General features: G+C 46.5%; 1 protein-coding gene across 2 annotated transcripts in view; it reads left to right on the forward strand.

The window, feature by feature from the left end:
- The window catches only part of DNAH6 (dynein axonemal heavy chain 6), a 2,458,578-nt gene that overhangs the window by 1,109,942 nt on the left and 1,324,049 nt on the right, over positions 1-24,587 (forward strand). For both annotated transcript variants that reach the window (XM_085636629.1, XM_085636630.1), the window contains one exon: positions 12,131-12,253. In XM_085636629.1, coding sequence (XP_085492755.1) covers positions 12,131-12,253 — 123 coding nt within the window. The remainder of the gene's footprint in view (positions 1-12,130; positions 12,254-24,587) is intronic.

The following is a 24,587-nucleotide window of genomic DNA, read 5'->3' on the forward strand; positions in this document are numbered from 1 at the left end:
CTATGCATCAAGATCTGCTACTCCCTAGCTGGTAAGGAGCCTCCGGAGGGTTTGAGGGCTCATTCTACCAGGGCAAAGTCTTCTACGTCTGCTTTATCTAGGGGTGTTCCTGTGGAGGACATTTGTAGGGCGGCAACTTGGGCCTCCCTCCACACCTTCGCAAAACATTATTTCTTGGACACCGAGGTGAGGAGGGACGGACATTTTGCTCGTTCCGTCCTTCAGGATTTTCTGGTATAGGGGGATGGACACCCTCCTCCGGGAGTGGGGACTGCTGTGGAATCTATTCACAAGGTGAGGAATCCACTGGCAGATGTATCCATCAGAAGAAGAAGTTACTTACCTTCGGTAACGCTTTTTCTGGTGGATACAGTATCTGCCTGTGGATTCCTCACTGACCCACCCGCCTCCCCGTTGTCCATCCTTCTATACCAGTGATTCTATGACTGTAATTCTATTGATGGTTTCAAATGTGTTTATGACTGTCAAGGGCATTATGTTATTTCTAGTGCTTTGATGTTTCTTCTCCACACTGTGTGTGTTGATATGCATATTGTGTACTGTGTATACTGTTTATGTACATATTGCTGTCAGTCCGTCCGTGTGCCTCGAAGGCACGGAAAAAAGGGGCGGAACTGACGTCATCACGCCGAGGAGGTCTTCTTATGGAGCCGGTGACGTCAGCGGAGTCGCGAGCAGAGCCGTGCCTCTGTGATGTCGTCTTTGACCTCATCGGCGTGGACTGCTACAAAAGTTTCCGAATGTTGCTGGCGCAGGGGATATTCACAAGGTGAGGAATCCACAGGCAGATACTGTATCCACCAGAAAAAGCGTTACCGAAGGTAAGTAACTTGTTCGTCAGCACCTCTTGACCTCCTCCATTGACCTCCTCATCACTCCGACTGCATTCACGTTGGTGACAATGGTCTGCCATATTTCCGTGTGTATCGCCAATGACGCAGTGGAGGTGACGAACAGTTGTTGATAGTGTTCTATCACCTCCGTGATGAGGATCCGGTCTTCCTGCGGACTGAACCCCGTCTTCCTCTTCATCTTCACCTTGCCCTTCCCCGAACACGGGGTTCCTGGCTGGTCCTCCGTGGGGCTTGTGGGGTTCGGGTTTTCCTCTACACTCGGTCCGGGTGCATCCATGGTGCTACGCAGTTTGATTTGGTTTGGGTGTTTTTTTTTTTTTTTGCTTTTATAGTGCATTTTCCCACATGACGCATGAGAATTGCAGGCCTGTGGCTGGTTTTCGCTGATTTTTGTATCACGATTGGCGTCATCGCTACTATTTTCGCGTTCGTGTTCTGCGTTTTTGCGGTGACACGTTGATTTTAACGCGTTCATTTGACGCGTTATCATGGGTCTAATGCATGGTACCACCGTGTTGAGAATAGCACGTTGACATAGTGTTGATTTCCCGCGATGGACTGCAATGTGAAGAGTTGCGTTAAGCTAATTTTGCGATGGTTATCACACGTTCTTGAGAATATCCCCCTGTTTCTTTCAAAATTGTTATTATAAAAATGTATAACAATCCAGTTCCTACCTTTGTGTAACTCACAGAGAAGGATGTGATAGTACTGTGAAATATTTACAGAGGATATTATCTTTAGAGTCAGTGTATTAGAGATGAATGTTGCTAGACCACCTCGAGAGCAACCTGCAGATGATGGTATAGCGGGAGTAAAAAATTAGCGATAACCATTTAGATTGATCAGGTCAACCTCCCACATCTCTTGAAGACAAAGTACATCAAATTGGGTTATCATGGTCCGCCAGTCCTCATTACTCTTTTTTTTGCTTATATCCTGCTATGTTCCACAAGATGAATTTAACCTGGTCCCTAAAATATCCCAAATAAGGTAAATCCTGTGTCATAAGCGGACTATCACTCCGGGCACACAGTATTTATTGTGTGATATGATTAGACACGGGTACCATGAGTAATCCGTTAGATGGTATTATGTTTGGCTCAACAAGTCAATTGCAGTCAGCCAGATCTGAAGTACCGAAAATCTGTTATTAAGGGGTACTAGCAAACTACATATGGAAAGTGTGTGGTTACCGGATAGTGAGGATAATAAATAGGTTTAGTCTTATAGTGTACAGTTGGAGGTAGACCAGAGGATTTATAAAAGAAGCCTAAAGAGAGTACACAGATCTCAGAATCATATGTAGGAGTAGATGGCAGGGATCCCAATAGGTTGCCCACCAAAAACTGGTCATTAAAGTTTAAGACAATGCAATCCCCTCCTATAGTTTTTGGGTTGGGTCCTATAGTTTTCGGGCTGGGTCCCACCCACTCTACTCTTGAGACCAATATAAGGCACTGATATAATTTAAATCTAGGACCTGCTGTTTTGGCAAGTCAATGAGGGGCTTTATGCATTAGCTGCAGAGTGGGTTTCTCTTGTTCAGGTCTCAGTTTTGGTGCATTGGTTAGCACTATTACATAAGGACATGCTGCTGGAGAGAGATCTAGCCTCACTTTTTAATTGTAGGGATGCTCCTCTTGATAATTTGGTTGCCATCTATTAAAGTCACCATTACCCCTTTTAACAGGCCACTTCGAGCAGTTGGAAAAGCATCAATGGCCCTCTCCCCAGTTTGGGATTGCATTATGTTTGCGATAATTGACATATTACTTTATTCAGTTGGTGTGAGGCCACTGATTGTGACCCCAAGACATGCATATTGAAAAGCTTTTTCTGTGGGATGGTCAGAATTATGAACAGAAACAGGGGATAATCTTAGAGGTCTTAAATGCAAGGGTGTTGGATCCTGGCACGAGGGAATGGGGTGGGTGGTTTAAATTCAACTGTAATAGCCCCTGTTGGTCAGAGCTTTGCATGTGACCTTCTGCCCCCCTGGACCCCATCCCCTCCCTGTATTAGAACTCACAAGTTTGTTCGACAAGAAGGTCAGTGACTCCTCAATTTTTTGTGAGTCTAGTAATGAGTGGGTGTGAAGCAAGGGGCAAAACTTGTTTGACTTTCTGGTACAAATCATCGGCCGACGCAGTTTAGACCTCCAGGCCAGAGGATAGAAGATTATCTTTGTGAGCAGATTGAACAGTACTTTTTGTCGATTTTCCAGTCTTTAATACAGGTGCCTTTCTCGCCCTTACCCTTTTTCTATTGCCAGGGGTTTCGGTCAACTGGCTACCTTCAGAACGGGTATCAGCGGGGGCATCCAATGCAATGTCTTTAGGATAGAAGTGAGTAACGATTGATTTATGAGCTAGCACAGTTAACGGGGATCCACTTAACTCAGGGGCACATCTTACCTCCTCCAGCAAAAGGTGCCGTTCTGCTATCTCGATTTCTCTGGACAGCACATCCGCCACCCTCACCAGGAATGAATCCAAGGTATTAATAAATTCACCCCCTGCCTCCAAGTCCTTTGCTTTCCGCTTTACCATTGTTACTGTGGAAAGATAGAAGGGGCTCAGGGGCTAGGCGTTGGGGGTGTGGCCCAGCTTAGCTTCTTCCAGGCGATGACAGACGTGGACAGGCCGGCGTCTCCTTTTCAAGCGCATCCACGTGCTGTGCACCTCGGGAAGTGGAGTCCCCAGAGAGGTATGCGGCGTGTGTCCGAGTCAGACCCAGAGGGAAGCGGCTACACTTTGAAGAGTCCTTCAGTTGGCATGCAAGGGATGTGTTCATGCGTTCATGCCTGCCCGCAGCAGCCACAAGATAAGGCCGCTGATCCACATATGAGGCACCTGCAGACAGATAAGAAGCTGCACAGAATAACTGTGAACCAGGATTTCTCAAGAAAAAAATCCAACCTGCTTGGACTTGCCAGTCTTAAGAACGACAGGAAACGCTCTCAGTTTCACGTCTAAATCGCCACTCTGTGAATGCCTATATTCACGTCCAACGGCACCATCAATTTTCAATCAATGCCTCCCGCCGCTTCTCAACTCCACCCCCTCGCTACTCTGGACTTCGATCCGGATGCCTCTCTGGACGCCACTCTGGACTCTGGCAGGTAAGATCCGAAGAGGAGTTGGCGGGCTTGCTTAATCCACGAGCTGGCAGTTAGGAGCTCTGTCACTTCTCTCACCTTCTTTCGTGCCGCCTCAGCCCTGCTCCCGCTCCCGCTGACCGCTGCCTGGCCGTGGCCATTGCCACTCTACTTTGCTCGCCTCCCTGCGTTGCGCTGAGGCTGAAGCTGGAGAATGGAGCACGGGCCACAGTATCCCGTCAATCCTGTCTATGCCCTCGCAATATTTCATGCAGAAAGTCTGAAGATTTGAAAGTATACTTATAAACTGGAATAAAGTAATCCCAATATTAACCTACAGGAGAGATAGGACTTGGTTGTCAAGACTATGGATCATAATTGGAGCTGTGCCCAATAGTTCGAAAAGTTTATCTTTGAGATACTTCTTTCATATTTTCCAGTTTTTATAGCTTTTTCATCATGAGTAGAAAACCTTTAGGATTCAGTAGTTGCAGCAAGTGCAATAAGTTGATGTCTACAAGTGACACTCATACATAGCCCAGGTGTCAGGGTGACAGTCTTCTGACCCTTGTCCTAGCATGAGCTCAAGGCCCAGGCCACCTAGGGAGAATAGATAACTCATAAGGCAAGCTTAACCCATAAAACCAAGGGCCTCCTGATAGTGGGTAATAGGCCTGTTGTTGTCAATGTTGTTTGTATTTAAAGATCTTGGATTCCCAATGAAGTTCTTTAGTAGGATCAGAGTAGCATAACAAGAAGACGAATATAAGCCCCACAGATAATTTCTGTCTTCTAGGCTTTGTCATTCCTCAGAATGGAAGAGGGCACAGTTCTATTTTAGAAACTGAAGTAAAGTGCCATTTTCAAGACCAGTGCTAGGGAAACATAAGCAATACAATGGGTGACACCTCTGGCCGATGGTTCTTTAGTGGTGCATGTTGCTAATTCCTGGGGAGGGCTAATTTTTCCCATTCTTGCTACCAGCTATAAAGTCCAACTGAATGGACTCGGTGGTGAAAATGTTTTTGCCTTAGGGTTTCTCCCTTTGAGATCAGGAAATATGGCCAGTAACTTGGTGAGATATCAGTATTTCTTGTAGCAACCATTATTGAAAGTGGCTGATTGATTGACCATGCTCAGGGGACAGCATTGTGTCAAACGGCGTTATATGATGGAGTCATTTAAAAATATTATTCTAACTGGTCTGAAAACTGTTGACTACATTGATGCAAGGGTGCATATCTCTTAAGTAGTATGGCATCACCTTTGGCTTTGGTTGGCAGGTACAATTTTAAATGTTTTTTAAGCCTTTGGATGGTGGTAATTTGTTTGTTCATAAAGTGGATCATATATTAGAGTTATTTATGGGGCCTAGGGATATTACTATATTTTTGTGCCTTTTAGTTAATTTTAAAGGGACTCCAGTATGATAACCCCTAACACCACATGACTTTGCGAAGAGACAGATTGTAGCTCTTTGTGGAGTTGAAATGGGTGACTGTGGACCAGTGGGTAGTGCAGAGAGTAAAAAAGGTTTGCAAGATGTATGCTTTATGAGATTATCTTGCAATAAACTTTTTGATGAGGGCAATGATGACAGAAAGGTCACAGTCTTTCATTCTGGAGTTTTCCTTTAAACTGCTGTCCACTGCCAAATTCAAGAACAGAATCACACAGAATTATGCGTGTAGAGATAATTTCACAAATGACTTGCAATCAGGCCATATATGTGGTGATAATGGAAGACCCAAATGTGGGTTTCACTGTAGATGTGTTATTTTCTTAAAGGGAGATGGAAACATTGAGGAAAAGTTGAGAATGAAGGGCTCTCAGCAACTACATGAAATAGTAAATGGTCTTTCATCTGGCTTTGACTGTGTTATAAGAAGACTGCTGGATGGTGTCCATGGGTATATGAGATTCACATTTACATGTTAAACCACACAGCAAAGGCCCCTATTTGACATCTGTGTGGTTTATCATCCTGAAACCTACTCTATCAAAGACTGTGTATTTATCAGAAAGAAATTGTATAGAAGGCTGAGGGGCAAAGAGGAGGTCTGCCTCAGGAGTAAGAAAGGGAAATTTGATGTAGGTCATCACTTGTAATGACTACTTTTGCCTGGGGGAGGCACCTTTCCATAGTCTCTTCTTCCCATGATGCTGCTTCTCCCATTACTGGAGTTTAGTGGGCAGCTACTCACTGTCACCAGCACAGTTTATCCCTGTCAAAGACGAGGTGGTCAGCTTTGAGGTGCATGATGTTGAGATTCACTTTGGCCGGTATGTCAAAGTATATGTCTAGGAATACCCAAGCTTCAAATTTGGGAGGCTTGGATTTCTCTGGATTGATAATGAGGCACCAACATGAAGATACATTTTCACATGAGGGTCTCACTGCCCTGATGGGTGCACCTACCACCTGTAAATCCTAGTAGAGGATTATACCACCTTTGATGGCTCCTCCAGAGCCTGCTGATGTGGTGATTGCTGTCTCGATGAAGGATGATGACCAGACCCATCCCCTTAACTGCACTAAGCTCTCCTCAGTTGGCTCATCTGCTACAACCTCCCAAGTCTTCAGCAAATGTTCAAGTTACACCTCAAATTGATGATAATGTTACCTAGCCGTGCTAGGAAGATATAAGGTCTTTGAATGGCCCCCGTTGCAGGTTTGGAGATGAGTTACTATCTGCATATTCTCCCAGGACAGCAAAGCAGAGAAGAAGAACCTTGAGTGTCTCTCATCAGGTGTGTGATGGTCTCTGCCAGTCTGAAGGCCCTAGTCCTAGGAGAGGAAGATGATTCAGGTCTTTGCTTCAAGAATCTGAAACCTATTCACTATCTAATTGACATAATTTATCATTGTCTTCTCATGCGCCCTTCCTATTAAGAATCTCATATTTTGATGGTCTTCTAGCCTGTCAAAAGCTCTCAGATAGAGCAGAGAAGAAATTCAAATTATAGACCACCAAACCTTAAGTCACAACATCTATCGTCTTTGAGACAATCCAGATGATATCTCTAGCTCTCACTATTGCATCCTTGGTTCCTAGGGCATATGATGGATCTTCTCATAAACTATTTCTCTTTTAGGGCTGTTGAATGAAATCTTGAAAAAAGTTCAAATCTGCCTATTCGCGTCCTAAGGAGATGGTCCCTGCAGATTACTTTGTTGTGGGTACAGATAATAAAGTGTAATGCCACTCTGTCTTCCTCTCTTTAATTCACCATTGAACTAAAGTGGAAGATGGGATGCTTTTCGGAGAACAGTTTGTCAAATATTGGCTGGTATTGTGAAAGTTGCTTCTTTGTATGCCTTTTTAAATTGCTCCAGTTGATCTCTCTGGAACTCAATTATCCAATTTCAAGAGTTTCTCCCAAGAAACAAAAGGGAAGATTTTCTTGAGATAGTTAAGGAAGGCATTATAGCTTCAGATGACCTGAATGATGAATCAAGGGGATACTACTGACTTGGCCACTGCAGGTATTTGCCACTGGGTTTCAGTGAGTAACTCTTCCTGGCTCAGAATTACAGTGATGACCACTTTTTCACAAGAAAGGATGTTGGAATCATCCTCAATGGGACATCTCTTTTTGAACTCCAGGCAGATAAGGACTTTTTTGAGTAGCTTATCTTATTTTTTCTTAATGAACGCTGCATCATCCATACTGGTTAGATCTGATAGAGACATCTATCCACAGATTCCTTAACTTTTGAATTCTTTGACGTCCGCGACAACCGTGTCTTCAGAAGTTATATGCGCCGCTCCCGCAGTGCCTTTGGCCTCAACCTCTGACAGGTGTCACACCCGTCGGCATCATGGTTCTCACCTAGGCACCACATACAGATAGAGTGTGGGTCCGTACCCAACATCTTGAGAGCACATGGACCCAAACCTTAAACCCAGAGGGCTTAGAGCACACTGTTTCAGACGAAAAAAGTTTCTCACAGCAGGTGACCTGCATAACTCCACTGAGGTCATATCCTGAGACAGCGTCATCACGGAGCCATACAACGCTGTCTCCTAGTGTACAGAGTTACTTCTGTAAAATGTCCGGATCCAGACTGACGCCCAGGGAGAATTCAAAAGTTAAGGAATCTGTGGCTAGACTGTGTCTCTACCAGATATTACGCTCCTGAAGGTTAGTAACTTGTACATATTGCCTAGTTCAAAATACCAGCCTAGATAGAAATACCAGATATCTTATACTAAGGAATCAACATGAAAATTGGAAATCAATGGATTTTAGCACTTTGGAGGTTTGCAAAGGGAACATAATTTGTCATTCAAATTATATCGTCTCACTCCTTTAGCAAAGAATGATCTGAGAGAGACTTCTAGCTGCAGATGCCTTACCTTTCAATTTCCCAGGCGTCAGGCTGGATCAGGAAACTTTTGCTGAGCAATACCCCGTGCGCGCGACGTCGATGGCTCTATTCAGCTTCGCGTGACATCGTTGGCGTCGGTAGCGTTGGTTATGTCTTCGAGGAGCCTATATAGGCGCCACACAGGTGTGCGGACGTCAGTTCTTTTCTTTCCGCGCTAGTTAAGCGCCGATCGGTAGGAGCTACCCCTCTACTGCTTTTTGACAGGTTTTTTCTCGTGTTGGTTTTGTCTTCGTGTGCGAGGGATGTCCGAACCCCACCACGTATGTCTCTGGTGTCTTGAATAAGACCACAATACAAGGTTGTATGCAGACTGTCAGGCGATGGCCCCAAAGACCTTGAAAGAGCGAGCGATTAAGTTGCTTGTGGCCCGGCATTTGACACGGTCAAGCGAGACACCGAGGAGGTCATGTCCCATTCGAAGAAGAGGAGGTCGCGGGACCGCTCACGGAGCCCTAAGTCATCTTCCTCCCATTTGAGGTCCTCTGGACACTCGGGGAAGAGACACAAGAAGAAGAAGAAGACCAAGCGGACTTCGACTTCACCTCAACTGTCTTCCGTCATTGAGAAAGGTAAGAAGCACCAACGCTCTAGGTACGGTCAGCGGAGCTGGAGCCAGGGTTGACTGAGTGCCTTCGACCGTTTCCGGGAGCCGGAGTGACTCCTGCTCAAATAAAAGAGTTTTATGAGGCCATGCGCAGCGTATTTGAGCGGAACGACCCAGCTGGTAAGCCCTCAGGCCCCGCGGGGTCGGATGGGGCCCCATTGGGTTCGTTGCTGTCGGCTCCTGCCACGGTGCTGGTGGGGCCTCAGAGATCCGATCCCGGGTCCGGGTCGACACCGGTCATGCCAACGTGACCTTCCCTAGCGTCAAATTCAAAGTCGTTGACTACGACGTCTCCGATGCTATTGGTGGCGCAAGCCCCATCCTTATCCCTGATGAAACGGAGCCGGAACGGCATCAAGTGACGCCGATTCCGACGTCGACAGAACCAAGGGGTTCTATGTTGTCGCCTGAGCACTTTGTGGATGTTCTGGGCTCCGGAGAGGAATGGGTGGAGTCTGGAGACCCTCTTGAAAACCAGGACGTCTCTGAGGAGACAATAGGCTGGTATGGGGAACTTGGGGAAGTCAGTGGTCTGGATACTTCCCCAGACGCTGGCATGCTCTCTAAGCCTACAATGGCTACGGAGGAGGGGGCATCCTATGCCATGGTGGTTAAGAGGGCAGCTGAGGTCCTTCGACTGGAGCTGCATTCAGTGCAGGTCAGGTAATCTCCTGACTGAAGTGCTTCAACCTGGGGCTTCACTTCTGAACCCCTATTGCCCTTTAATGAGGCACTTACGGACATCCTTCTAGGAACATGGTCCAAGCCTAGCACAGGGGCTCCTGTGAATAGGACGATTGCAAGCCGCCATCGCCCAGCTCCGGGCGACCCAAAGTTCCTCAGCCAACACCCCACCCCAGAACATTTGGTGGTGCAGGCCTCTACGTCCCAAGGCGCATTCCCTTCAGCCCCTCCGGATCGGGACTCCAAGAGACTGGACTCATTTGGGAAGAAGATGTTTTCTTACTCCAGTCTGGCATTGTGGCCAGTGAATACCACGTGCTTATTGGGCCGTTTCTCCCACTCCCTTTGGAAGATGGTTGCGAAGGTTCTGCCACAAGTCCCGGAGGAGGCCCGGTGTGTGCTCTCCCAAGCTGCCAAGGACGGGAGAGATGCAGTAAAATTCACTACATGGTGTGGTTTAGATACGACCGATTTGCTGGGCAGATCGATTTCAACAACGGTGGCCTTGACACGCCATGCCTGGCTACAAACAACTGGCTTGTCGGGGGATGTCCAAGCCAATTTGATGGAACCCGCCTTTTTGGAAAAAGGCAGACTCGGCCCTGGTCAGGTTCAAGGACTCTCGAGCTGCAGCCAGATCCTTGGGCCTCTCCTCCACTACTCGTGGCCAGTCTTCCTTTCTCCCCTTTTCGTGGCAATGGAAGAGACTTCCAGTCGCGTCAGCCCTATCCTAGCCACCGTCCCGCTCAGACTACCCAAGCCGTGTGTGGACGTGGACGCAGTACATTCCATTCTCGGAATGGAGGCCATAAGTCATCTATCACAATGCCCCCAGCAGCCGCAGCTGATTCTGCAGGACCACACTACTCCAGTGGGTGGGAGACTATGTCATCATCTCCCCCGCTGGAGATCCATAACAACAGACAAGTGGGTCTTCCTGATCATCCAGAGGGCTATTCTCTCTTTTTCCTTTAGTTTCCTCCTACTATTCTGCCAAGTCAGGAACGGTTGGCGGAGGATCATTTAAAGTTGTTCCAAGGGAAGTTACAGCTCTTTTGGCCAAAGGAGCTATAGAGAGGGTCCCAGTTTCAGAAGCAGGCAGTGGCTGTTATTCCCGCTGACAACTGTCAGGCAGCGACGTGGGCATCATTGCACACGTTCACAAAACATTATTACCTTGGTGGTCAGGTGCGCAGGGACGGGCACTTTGCCCGTTCAGTCCTGCAAAACTTCTTAGTTTAAATCATGAGTTTGCACCCCACCGCCGGCATGGTATGGCTCGAGTATCTGATTCAAAGGTAAGGTATCTGCAGCTAGAAGTCTCCATCAGATGAACAACTTATTTACCTTTGGTAACGCATTATCTGGTGGAGACTCTATATAGCTGCAGGTCCCTTACAGCCCCATCCATGTCTCCTCACTTTGCGGACTGAGGTAGTAGGACTAGGGTTGTTTTTTCCCCCTTTCAGTGCCCTAGTTTTGCACTCGATTACGTCAGTTACTCCGTGGCTCTGCGCTTCTGGCATGAAAAAAACAAAAAGTACTGACATACCCGCGCTTGGGTGGCGCCTATATAGGCACCGCGACGTCATAACCGACGCTACCGACGTCACGTGGAGCTGAATGGAGCCACCCGACTTTGCGCGCAAGGGGTATTACTCAGCAAATGTTTCCGGATCCAGCCTGATGCCGGGAAATTCAAAGGTAAGGAATCTGCAGCTATAGAGTCTCTACCAGATAATGCGTTACTGAAGGTAAGTAACTTGGTCTTTGGGCAGTGAGTAAGCTCTAGAAGGCAAACAGTGTGTACTTCATGCCATTGTATGCAAATGGATGTGACCTAAGTGGTGCTGCACCTTTGCAGTTGCTTGTTACAGTGAGAGTGTCAGTTAGAGTACGGAAGTTTGAGAGTTCAGATAGTTGTACTGAGTGCATGAAAGACTGATGCAGTTTGGGGATTGGGTCCAATGTCTGTGGATGGGGACTCCATTGTGAATGTAACAACATGATTTTTGAAATATTCTAATGTTGACCATTGTGATAGGACTCTATGAGTCTCTCCTTCACTCCTGAGAGATCACTTATTATCTTTAGTAAATGTCTTTCTCTTGTATACTGTGGCAGGTTGCACCCTTCTTACTGCTTCCTAGAGAGAGAAAGGAAAGAATGTCTATCACTCTATATGGGTCTATTACAAAGGGAAAGTGGAATAAATAAAGAGCCACCTTTACAATATATTGTTATGAGTCTTTATGATAAATTTCACCTCCACAGTCAGTATATGCAAAAGTCACCTTTTACTAATGTGATTCTAGGACAAAATCCACAGGAAACTGCCTTGCATCTGCTACATCCTTATGAAACAAATAAACTTGAAGAATATTCTTTTGCAAAGTTATAACATATGGTTTAGGTGAATGAAAGAGTTTGTTTTTCAATTCACAACCTGACAAGAGGCTGTTTTAAATTTTCAGGTTCAAGATCTAAAGGTTGCATCTCCTGCTACAGTTAGTCGTTGTGGGATGGTTTATATTGATTCTGAGGAGCTAAAATGGATGCCCTATGTGGAGACCTGGATGGCAGGACTTCCATCAATGGTAAATATCAAATACTAAATGCAGAAAATAAAGATAGCAATTATATCTCACTTCTAAGGTTTTAGATAGATCAACAGTATGCAGTCCAATATTTATTATAGTTTGCTTTAATTTTACTTTTTATGTTGTATCTCTTTTGTTCGGTTCAAGGGTGTTGAGTGGTGCGGGAAAAATTTGCAGAGTGTAAGTTCTGGCCACCTTTCCAGATTCATAGGAATGAAACATTTCCTAGCTATCGTAACAGAAAGTATAATTTCTATTAAGGACTCGGAGGTGAGGATTACGCTTCACTTTTCTATGCTTTATTAACAGCAGCCATAGCAAAACAACAAGAACAAATTTCATTTTCCAGAATCCTTGAGGAAAAAGTCAAAGTTCAACTTCAGCATTGTCCAATCACTTGACTCCACAACATCTCCGTAGTCCTTCGTCGCTGTCTGCTCTTCCTCTTTCTTCCTGCGACTGCAGAGGATCATTGACCTCATTATTCCTGTTTCGACCACTCTGATCCTAGGAAATGGAGTGGAGATGCATGAAACAATATCTGGCACATATTGCTAAGCAAAGACGTCATCATTATATGTCGGAACAACCAAATAACTGTGCACTTGAAAAATGCTAACTTCACAGTTACATCCTGCATTGGCAAGTTCGACCTATGAAGACCAAATATTAAACAGAAGTACTTACTCCCAAGTAGATTAATCAGCACTGGGTGGGTACATGATATAACAGGTGGGTTACTCCTCACCTCTGAGTCCTTAATAGAATTGAAACTTTCTGTTACAATAGCTAGGACATTTTTCATTCTATTTCAGGACCGGAGGCGAGGATTACACTGGTTCACAGCTTATCCATGACCAGGGGCGGTGGGTGAGATTTTAAAGTGGTGGGGCGCAAACGAATTAGCATACAGCACCGTAGCGAGCGAGCGCAGCGAGCGATCCCGAACCCCAAAAGGGGGGTTTGGGGGGGTTACCCCCCTCAAGAAAATTTTGAAAAAAAGAAGAAAAATCGTGCATTTTCAAGCAAATTTGAGAAAGCCGGAAGGTTAATAAAGCAATTGTGAAAGTGCAGTTATTACATTAATAGATGGCATAACATAGGTAGCTGCTTATTCAGTATTACCACAGAGTTTCATACATTCTGTCCTATTATGCTCAGGTGCTGAATTCAGACTATAAGACTCATGGAAATCTCAGCTCTAAGAGTAGAAGTTGTTGCACAGCAGTGTAATGGTTGCCAGGCTCGTTCCGCAGGAGCGTCAGGAACTTGAAGAAAAGTCCACAGTCTTCCCCTACGGCCTTCCGACTCTATTAGACTCTAGAGTAACGAATGGCACGCAAGGGGAAAACAGGGAACAAAACAAGGAAAGGCGGGGGAAGAAAAACAGCCTTACAATATACTGAATATAAAAGAGGCAGCGCAATGCGCTGTTACCGTGATTCTGGTTGAGCTGAACTGAAAGTTGCTATGCAAACAATATCGAAAGAGAAAACCAAATACATGTGAAAGTGAACATGGAACAGGATCGGGACAGAAAAGAACTGGGCAGTGCCATATAAACTACTACACAATAATGCTTAATTGGCATCACTAAACATACACTTCGGTTAATCAAGAGATGCTATGTACATTGCTGCATTGTACATCAAACAAGAAAAGATGCCTATAGGACAATATTCTCATCATATGAAGTCAAAGGATTTACTTGCAAGTATATACCAGGGAAATTAATATTTGAACACCCATAGAAGAGCAATCATTATATCCAATATGCCTACGGCAACACACCACTGCTATCACCAGTTACAAAGCAACACAGAAGCTACATTTGGCTTGTGTCAAACCATCTGGAAACAAGAGCTGCTGTGTGAAATCACTGCCACACCTGGCTCTAGTAGTACAAGTACAACATGCATTAAAAAAGAAATCAACATTCAATTATTGACCCAAAGCATCAGACGTAGAGTGTGCCAATTTCACATTTTACCTTTTATTAGGAGATTGCTCCCAAAATCCTATCTCCGACCTCTGAGTAGCTCCCAGGTGAACAAAGTCAAACACCAAAGTTTTGGCCCATAATGGCATGTGGCGTATACTACTGCCAATCATTCAATGACGTGATATTGTTATTCATTCATGCCTCAGGTTGCACTCAAACCTTGGAGCGATGCAGTTCCCCCTGAGCCACATTCAACTGCAAATAAACGAAGGAGGGCAAGTAATTATCTACCCAGAAAGACCGCCATTTTATTTAAGTGTTTCCCAAGGTGTGCATTTGAATCAACAAAAAAGGTGATTAAACCATTGACTGTGTGCTGCATGGGACTGGAGTGATGTTTTCCACGCCTTCGATTTATCAACTCTCAAATCTTTTGTAGCCACAGCAGGAAGCACTTTTACTTTCAACCAATATCATTACAGCATCTCCAAACTGCCCTCGGGTTCGCAAGGCTATCTAGCCTCGAAAAAATGGCACGAGACATCGCTGTCAAGTGGGTTCTCGTCACTTGTGACACACTAAAGCAATGTCGGCATTTTAGCCACGGACATTTCGCATTCTGAGATGAGGTTAATGTGAGCTTTATAAACATGGCCTTAGAAACCCATAATGCAACGTGCAAGAGGGACTGTATAAAATGTCATGTGAAAAAGTGAGCAGGCTACAGAATATTCCTTATGCAAACAAATTAAAAGTATCTTCAACATTGGACTCAGTGCCTCATTCTCTGTTTGTTCTACTGTGTGTTATATTGGAGAGCGCTGTGAATTGAATCATTCTGTGCCCCTCTGTCTATGCAAAGTGCAGTCCTACTTCTATATTAGTAGAATGTCCCGGTTTTTGATTTTCAACCTCTAGTCACCCTATGGTTGGGAGAATCCATTTAAATGTATAGGAGACCCCTTCATAAGCTGTTTAGCATTACTTCTGACACAAATACGTCAAGTTTCGTTTGTGGTTTAAATACTGTAATGCATCCCAGTTCATAAATAGCGCATAAATATCCTATTAAACTGTTTCCTTAAAAAAAGTTTTTAATGTTGCTCTAAAAAGAAAGGAGCAAAGTTACTCATCAAGAGCCATCTACCATGGGCACACAGTGGGGGAAAAAACAATAACGCTATGCATAGAAAAAACGAGATAATACTATATTTCCATTTCCTGTGAATTGTCGCTGGCAGTTACCACAAACAAAGCAAAAGGCATTCTCGAGATTAGGAACGATTAATTAGCGGATGGGCCTCGCAGGGCACCGTTTAAAAAAACTCGGCCTCTAAACCAGTTGAGTGCAATGGGACAACATGCTGGATTTTCCGGCTCCGAGTAGGCCTGTCTTGTTTCTGTGGTAACCTATCTGTCGTCCGCCGTCAGATCTCAGGGTGGAAAGGTTTGACGGAAATTGAAAGTTAGTGCTGGCGAGGGACCAGTGGTCCCTGGCATTTGTGCCGTGATTTTGCGCCCCCGCGACAAGGGCCCGCACCAGCCATTTCCGAAAGGCCTCTGTTAATGAAAGAAGGGAAGAGCGGTGCTTTCCTACCTGATATTGTTGGACGGGTTGGACCAACCCGGCCAACAATAACAGGTCGGATCACCCCAGCTGCCGCTGCTGCTTCCCTGTCACCCCTGCCGCTGACCCACCACTGCTTTGGCAGCAGCCATGACTGATGTATAGCTCCCCCATCCCTCCTCTGCCTGCATGTAGCAAGCAAAGGCAGATGATTTTGTGGGCCATACATAACATATAATTACAGCAGATAGATAACAGTAAATTCAAGGGACGTTTTTCACCTCCGGGCTCTGAGTGCAAACTGCTACCCATCTATAATTCGATAAATTCAATTCGCGATGAGGTATCACTCAAAGGCACTACGTGAATCACAAAAATAAGGTACACTGAAAACATTAATAAGAAGAGTGAAACTGTGGCAGCTGTCTTCGGAGCTCACGCACACTGAAAGCATGGAAATGTAGGCCAACTGAAACCTTGGAAGCAGAGTCTTCAATGTGCTCAAACTCAAACCTTCAAAGCCACGCAAGCTTTGGTGTTGCCCCCTTCCCAAAGCCCCCGCCCCTTCTCCACTACTCAGTCTCTCACCGTATGACATATCCCCACCACTCTTATCTATCTACGACACAAAAGACTTTAAGTTCACTCTCTGCCAACACCCGTTTCCGCATCCCTCCGCCCTCACTACCCCCTTCATGCCACCCCACCTCCTCTCTCTACCACATAATACCGCTCTTATTTATGCATTTTTTCTTCCCCGCACTCACGGGCCGGGGCTTTTTCTTGGTGCCCATGCTCTCGTAGAAGGCTTTCGCTGCCTGCCAGTCCATCTCTCCCTCGGAGGCGACATGCTTGAGGCCCGGTGCGCTGTCCTTCTGGCCCGGCACCTCCAGGAAGCCGGAGGAGCCGCCGCCTGGGACGGTTGGAGTATGAAATTAAGCGGCCCACAAACTCAAATGGCGGAGAGTCTACATCTTGGGGGTGGAGGTTGGGGGGGGGTTGCGAGGGAGGGGGTTCGCGGGGGAGGGGGGTAAATAAAATAATCTTACCTGGTCCGCGCCACCTCGGGTCCGTTGGCGCCTTCAACAGTGCCGCTCGGTGTCTGAGACTGTCTCAGCCAATCCAGAGACGCTGCATTAGCAGCGCCTGCCCTGGATTGGCTAAAGAGCACGGATAGGGCTCGCCCATACCGAGAGACGGGGGCTGCTGCATGAGGCAACCCTCGACCTCTCGGGCCCCCTCCCTCTCAGTACAACTAGTGGCTGGCAGGCTGACAGAGAGTGCGGCGAATGCGCATGCTCGTGCTGGTCATGAAACAAACTCGAGCATGCGCAAATTGCGAGCCGCTGTCAGTCAGTGGGTGAGGTGAAACTGTCACTCAACCTTAGTGCTCGCCCCCCGGCCCCACCCCCTTCATGTCCCGACTCCCGGCCGGTATTGATTTCATTTGAAGCTACCAATTCAAATTCATTGCACACAGCAGCACGCACCGCGTGTGTAGTGGGGCAAGCAGGGCTGGTGGGGCTACGCCCCTACGCCCCAATGGACGCACCGCGGCTGTCCATGACCAGCGAAGCTATACTCGGGACTGGCTTGAAGTAGAACCTTTTAAAGGTGGAATCTGAAGACCAGTCCACTGCGTTAAGGATATCCTCTTATCGGGCTCCGAGAGAGAGGGCCTTAGACACCATGGCTCCTCTAACGGAGTGAGCCCCAAACAGTTTGTTATCAATAACTGCTTTTTGCATGGGCCATCGGTCCCCTGTAGCAATGGTAGGTGATGAGACTGCCCGGAATGGCTTCCTAAGTGCTATTAGGGGTTGTTTCTCCCCTTGAAAGCGAATATCCACAGTCATTATCTCAAAACTTTTTATGCATCTGACCACACACAGTTTTGGGGAATCTAGAAAAGAAGGATAATATTTTTTTAAATGTATTTTATTGTAAAAGTTTACATTGAAGAAAACACAAGGAAGCGCCCAAGCCCAGCAATCCAATCAGGCAGCAATTTCAATATATTTGGCATGGATTCACATTTATCACTGTGTAAATAAATAGGCGAAATCGTAAAAAAAAAATCTGAAGGAGCAATGCGCAATAGGGTTACCCTACAGTCCGTGTTCATAACACAATCAATACTTAATTGATATACCTATAGGGAGATGGCTGAGGAGCAGGTTCAAGGCTCACATATCGTTAGTATTACCACAATTTTAATACAGTTCCCCCATTTACGCCCACTTAGTGGACCAAGTACCCCTCTCTTCTTCCAGATTGTGTCTTAGTGTAGAAGGGAGCTGGCCAAGTCCATCACTGCTGTACATCTCTTAACAGATCCCCCCTTCGCTGCTTTTGTTAGCTTTGTAGGTGTTGTATAGTGTCCAGAAGTTCTTGGGTCGATTGCGAGGGGGCATAAGGGCACTAAAGTTCTCCGTTTGTGTAGAGCAATATACCATATATGAAGCCCATTGAGCCAATGTAGGTAAAGGGCCTCTAGACTAGCAAATAGCTACCCTGCGTTTTGCTATTAGTGATCCCATATCTACTAACCTTCGCAAACCCTTAGGCAAATGTTTCGAGAAACCCAAAAGCGCTAGCGCCGGGTGAGGTGTAAGCTCTTTCCCAGTTATCGCTGTCAATTCCAGAAACACTAACTTCCAAAACTTAGCCAATCCCGGGCAAAGCCATGCCAGATGTGCAAAGTCCCCCACAGGCTCATTGCATCGCTCACAGCACGAGCTTTCCCGGAGCCCATATCTGCATAATCGTTCTGGGGTGTAGTATACCCTATTCAGAAACTTAAAATGTATAAGACAGTGTATCTTCCGTTGAGAGAAACTCGTTTTGTGCTAAGGCAACAGTACAGCCACAAGGCATTATCTATCTCCTTATTTAAATCAGATTGCCAGGCCAGACGGGCTTTAGTGTAGTGGTTTGCTCTATATGACATAGCTTGTTTATATATCCTGGATACCATCCCCGTTGTGGCTTGTGTTTTTATGGTCAGGGTAAGTTCAGTCATCTCCGGCGGTTCCACTAGATCATCTCCAAAGTGTTGAAGAAGTGCGTGACAAATTCTATGATATTGGAACTTGGTTAAGAGGGAGGGCTTGGAGGTTGGTGGTCCCTGTCTGTCTTGGGACTGGTCCCATTCCTTGCTCAGGATGAGGGGGTGGGCTACCTATGTGTGCCATGCCTTTTATGCCTGTTCTTCCCTCCGGTGCACAGGAATGGGAGGTTGTCTAGGTGCAGGCAGGGTGGCTGCGCAGGTTTCTGCTTGCTCTTCTTCTTTCTTATTTGCCTGCCCTTGTGGTCTGCGGTGTTGGCACTACCCTGGTGGTGTTGTTAGTCACCGTTTCTTTCCAATTTTTTCTGCTCTTCGCACACTGTTTCCATGCTTCCACTGTTTTTTTATCTGGTGGTTCCGTGTTGTGGTGTGGAAAACTCCTCTGAAAAAAACTGTTGTGGGCGCGCTGGGGCGGGTCTTATGTGACCTCGCTGATGTCAGGTACGCGGACGATGCCTGGGCGGAGTCGCGTGGTGTCGCCCAGCTCCCGGCGCGCAGGGATGCTGTGGCAAAAGGTTTCCAGATCCATTCTCACGCCTGGGGATAATTCTACATGAAGGAATCTGCGGCTAGAATCGTCTCTACCAGATACATCGTTACCGAAAGTAAGTAACTCGTACTTTCAGTGCCAGAAACAGTCGCTCATCAGCTATGGCAGCAATGCTGGCCCCTATGGCTCCTTTTGGTGGCCCCTCCAATCCGAATAACGGTCAATGTTCGGGCTGGTTAACGGAGCCTCAGACGAGCATGTCTGCCATCTTGGCTCGCTCTCCCATGCCCACACCACAAATGCATCTTAACCACACATTCCTCTACCACACATGCCTTTACCATGCAATTTCGTGGTGAAAGTATGAATGGTAAAGGGGTATGCGTGGCTAAGGTCGCCACTACTCTGCCCCCCCACCCTAAGCCTCAAACCCCTACCTGCCCCCCGCCCTAAGGCTGAAAACATGAAAACTATCCATTCCCCTCCCCCTGAGGCCTAAAACCCTGTCCCTTAACATACACTATCCCATCCCTCAAACCATAAGCTGTCCCTATCCCTTAAAACTCATTCACCTGACACCCTCCCACCCATTGTGATGTCCGTAAAACTACCCCAACCCCTTCCACTGACCTTAGGCCTAAAACCCTAACCCCCTATTTTAAAAAACTGCCCGACCCCACCCTAAGCCCCAAGAACTATCCCTCTCTCCCCTAAGCCCTAAATAATTACCCCAACTACCCATTCCCCTCCCCCTGACCTGAGGCGTAAAACCTTGCCCCTTAACATACGCTACCTCCCCCTCCCACCCCTGCGCTGTCCCTAAAAGTACCACATCCCCTTACAATGCCCTTAGGCCTAAAACCCTAACCCCTAATTTACAAAACTACCTGACCCTTCCCAAGCCCTAAAAACTACCCTGACCCCCCCCCCCAGCCTTGAAAACGACTCCACCCCCAGCTCTGAAAACTACCTGTCCCTCTCCCAGCCCTGAAAACTACCTCCCCAGCCCTGCCCCACTTACCTCACCATGTCCTCTGGCTCTCTTCCTGGTGAGGTTTTCCTGCTTCTGCCAAGCAGCACTCAGCAGCTAGACCGCGCACTGCCTTAACCACGCATATGCATGGTTAAGGCATATGCATGGTTACACTTGAGATGTTGGAACACGCGTGGCTGAGGCTGCGGTGTTCCGACTGTTTCCCTTCCAAAACTGTGAATAGCATGCAAGGAGTACTACTGGCTGAGCAAGAGAAGACACTGTCTGCAAAAACAGCTTGTGAATTGTCCCAAAAGGGCTCACAGTTGACCAGTCTGTCAGTATTTCTCTGACCACTGTTGGTTTTCCTCTTGAAGCAGAGCAGAGGATGTCGTTCATGAATATTGTGAATATACTGGGATGAAATTGGCACTCCTGTGTAGAGGTGCAAAGTAGATGTTACAATTCACCAGTTAAAGTGTGCATCTTAGTAGGTCATTAAAGCTGGATTACGTGTGCAACATTCCATGTCTCAAAGATATGCTTCTAAAATAGGTAGCTCAGATATGATTACAGGTTTGAGTACAAATAAAATGTAACTTTCACCTGAGATGCAAATTAATAGTAAATTGACCTTTATTTAAGAGAGACATGGGTCTGCAGCTAGAGACTGAGAGGCTAGTGCAAAGTGGTTGATATAACTTACATCACAGATTTTCCCTTCAGAGGCGGAAGGGGCTTTCTTGTACTAATATCGTTGATTTATATAAAAATATTTCATATTTTGACAGATTAAACCAGGTGCTGTATGTGGAGATGTGCGAAAGTTTGGCATGCTTCGACATATAGCAGAATTAATAATGCCCAGAGTTCCAAATAAACAAAAATGGGAGATTTATTTATGAAATAAGACATACTCTGTTGTGGTATTGTGCTACCTATGGTCACAAATGCCATGGGGGCAATAATAGGAGTTACCAGCCCCTTTGGGATTATGCCATATGTGGCAACTCAGCGGATTGGGATTATTTCACTCCAAGATTTAGGGTGCTGAGAAAAGCTGAAATCTCTTGGTGAAATAGAGGCAAACGTGGAAATCAGTGAGAAAAATACCAATTACAGCCTTTCATTCTCCAGAATCCTATAATCTGGAGTATTTCATCTTTTTAAAGTTACTGATCTCCCTTACATTGATAACTTCAGGGTGGTAGGGAAGAATAGCAGACCACCACAGGTCTTGTAATGGGGTCCCTCGTGCCTTTTCTTTTGTCATTTTCTTTTTAAATATACACCTATAATTCTTGCAGCTTTCGTATTTCGATTTCCTTCTTTTACCCCAGCCATTAGTCACCCACTTTTTTAGTCCGGCCCTGCAGGTTGAGAACTACATCTCCATAGAGCAGCTGGACAGATACTGCAGGATGCATTTGTGATCCAGAGGCTATGTACCCCTTTGAGACTGACGTGTAGATTTGTTTAGGTAAAAGTATGAATCTTGGCATAAGTGTTATTTATACCCAAGTTGTAATGTTATCCAGTATTGGGGTATCTTTCATAGATTCACATGCCTGAATCATTCCCCGTCGCCGAGGCGGGAGTCCCCGGTAACTAAAAAGTAGTGCCAAAATGTTAGTAGTAGTAGTAGGCCCAAAGAAAAAGGCCTAAAGCCTATATCTTAGCAGCCTATCTACCTCATTATGCAAAAGAACCAAGAATTTGGTAACATCCAATCAGACACCAGCACCCTTCCAGAACCCTCTCAGCAGAGCCAGTTCTCCTCAGATTTTCACCGCACGTCGTGTGGAAGGGAGTCTCCCTGAGTGCCTCTCAGTTTTCAACTTGCTTCAGCATGTCTGACAAGAAGGCCTTGTTTAAGCCCTGCAGGACCTGCGCCAAGAAGAGGGTCCATGTTGATGATCAACATTTGGACTGCATCTACTGCCTCTACCCTAAACATGAGACAAGAGATTGCAAGATTTGCCGCACCGTCCCTACCAAAACTCTTAGGGATAGGGAGGCGAGAGTGCTTTTGTGGCTTAAATCCTCTTCGGCTGAGGAGGATGACAGAGCCTCTACTTCTAGCAAGAGAGCTAAATCGCAGGACAGCTCTTCCAGTGAGGGGAAGAAGCGCCAGAAATCTCACCATTCTACTTCTGATTCTGTTCAGAGGAGTCCCATCATTTCCTCTGAATCAGCGCACACTCCTCAGGATTCTGCGGTCAAGGCTAGGACACAAACTGAGAGTAAAAGCCTTTCAAAATCTCTGGTTTTCTCTCCATCTACGATTTCTGTCACCCCGTCTGCTCCTTCACTGACGGAAACCATCTAAACGACGGCTATTACCTCTCCTATTCTGTCAACGAGGATTACTATCCTCTCAAAAAAGCCCGTCGTCGAGGTTTCGTCGACGAAGTCCTCGTCGATGAAGCTAGCATCGACGATACCATCGACGAAGCTTTCATCGTCGAAAAGAGAAGCGTCGACGAAGATCTCGTCGTCGAAAGTCCCGTCGACGACGATCCCGCCAGCGAAAGGCCTGTTGACGTCGAGCCCGTCGACGAAGAGCTCGTCAACGAAGATCCCATCGACGAAGACCCCGTCGACGTCGAGCCTGTCGACGAAGGCTCCGTCGGCGAAGACCTCGTCGACATCAAGCCCGTCGACGAAGACCCCGTCGACGACGATCCCGTCGACAAGTCCGTCGACGATAGCCCCATCGACGACGACCTCTTCGACGATGGACACTAAAAGCCTATTAACATCAAAGTATTATAGGCATTGGCAACGTTGACCATGTGCCTTCATAATGGAAAATAGCAGCCGAAATACATTTTTCACTGAACTCCTGAATGGATCAACGGAAATCACATCTTTTTAGGTCTCGCATGTGTTGCAGGGCAGAGTACTGCTCTGCCTCCGCGAGAGATTTTGTAGGAGAGGGCTTTGAGAAGAGGGCTTTAAGCCCCGCCCCTTTTCCCCATTGGCTTGCATCACCGTTTAAACGGTGCGCTGCCATTGGAAATAAGGATTCCGGGCTGCTTCCTTTTCGCTTTTTTGGCCAGCCCACCCGGACTGGCTCGCCTGCTTTACGGCTGTCGTGACAAAGTTTCTTATCAGAAGCTTTGTCACGCTGCCTTGCACGTGCCAGTCCGGCTCTCTGATTGGGCCGGACCAAAAAGGAGACATGGCGCTGCGTGTTTATTTTTGCATCTCGCTTTCACTTTTGAAAGCACGAGGCAAAAATCAACAGCGGATGCCTTGCGATAACTTACTTCAATCGTTTCTTCTGTGAACTTTGCATTAACGTAATTTATAAAATGTTGGGAGCAATGTTTCTTAAGTACACTACTCATACGTAAAAAGGCACCTATCCGCCTGTGCACTGAACGGCTGGTCCCCTGCTTCCTACCAGAAGAGGAGCCTGAAACGACACCGCCTCCGCCTGGTTACCTAATTACTATCAGAACCGAGATTAAGCCGAACCAGTGGTTCCCCTGTCTCTCTGTTCCTCGGAGGGATTCCTCGGCCTCCTCCCTTTAAAGTTGGGCTTTTAGGTGTGAAATTATTAATGTATTAGTTCCCAGTGAAGGCCTTCACGAGGCAAGTTCTGATTTAAAGGGGCAGGCGGTCCTCCTCCGTGCCAGGCTCCAAGGAGATGCCAAGGTGCATTGGAGGCTTTTCAGGGCAGACAGTGACACATGTAGCCAGTAGCTACACAATGCCCGCTTTGTCATGGCAAGACACACATTTATGCCCCTGGTCGTTCACTGCTCATTTTGAGCCTTGGATTTTCCCCACTGTATAATTTGTCAGCTTTTCTTTAACCCATGGGATGTAGGCAGCGTGCTAGTTGACAGATCCTTCTCTTATTACACCAGTGGTCGGTAATCTGAGTAGAGGGGTCAAGGAATGAATGGGCATAGCATATACAGAGATGCAGGTACCACCAAGTGTCAGTCCACAGGTGGGTTGAGGTTAGGTCGCTTTCACCGATCTGCCCTTTGCTGCGTTTGTGCACGTGAAAGACTGATCCGTGAGTGTGAATGAAGCGTGGGATGTGGCTGCCCAGAAAGCATTGTCCTGTGCATGCGAAGGAAGCTTGTGCTGTCTCTGCCAAAAAAGCATCGTCCTGTACGTGTGAATGAAGCTTACGCTCTGTACCCAAAAAGCGTCGCCCTGTGCGTGTGAATAAAGCGTGTGTCATCTTTGTCCTCGAAGCATCAGCCTTTGCATGTGAATGAAGCTTGTGCTGCCCCTGCTAAAACATGCTTTACCCTGTGTTTAAAGGAATA

Source organism: Triturus cristatus, chromosome 2_1, assembly GCF_964204655.1.
Source record: "Triturus cristatus chromosome 2_1, aTriCri1.1, whole genome shotgun sequence".
NCBI lineage: Eukaryota > Metazoa > Chordata > Amphibia > Caudata > Salamandridae > Triturus > Triturus cristatus.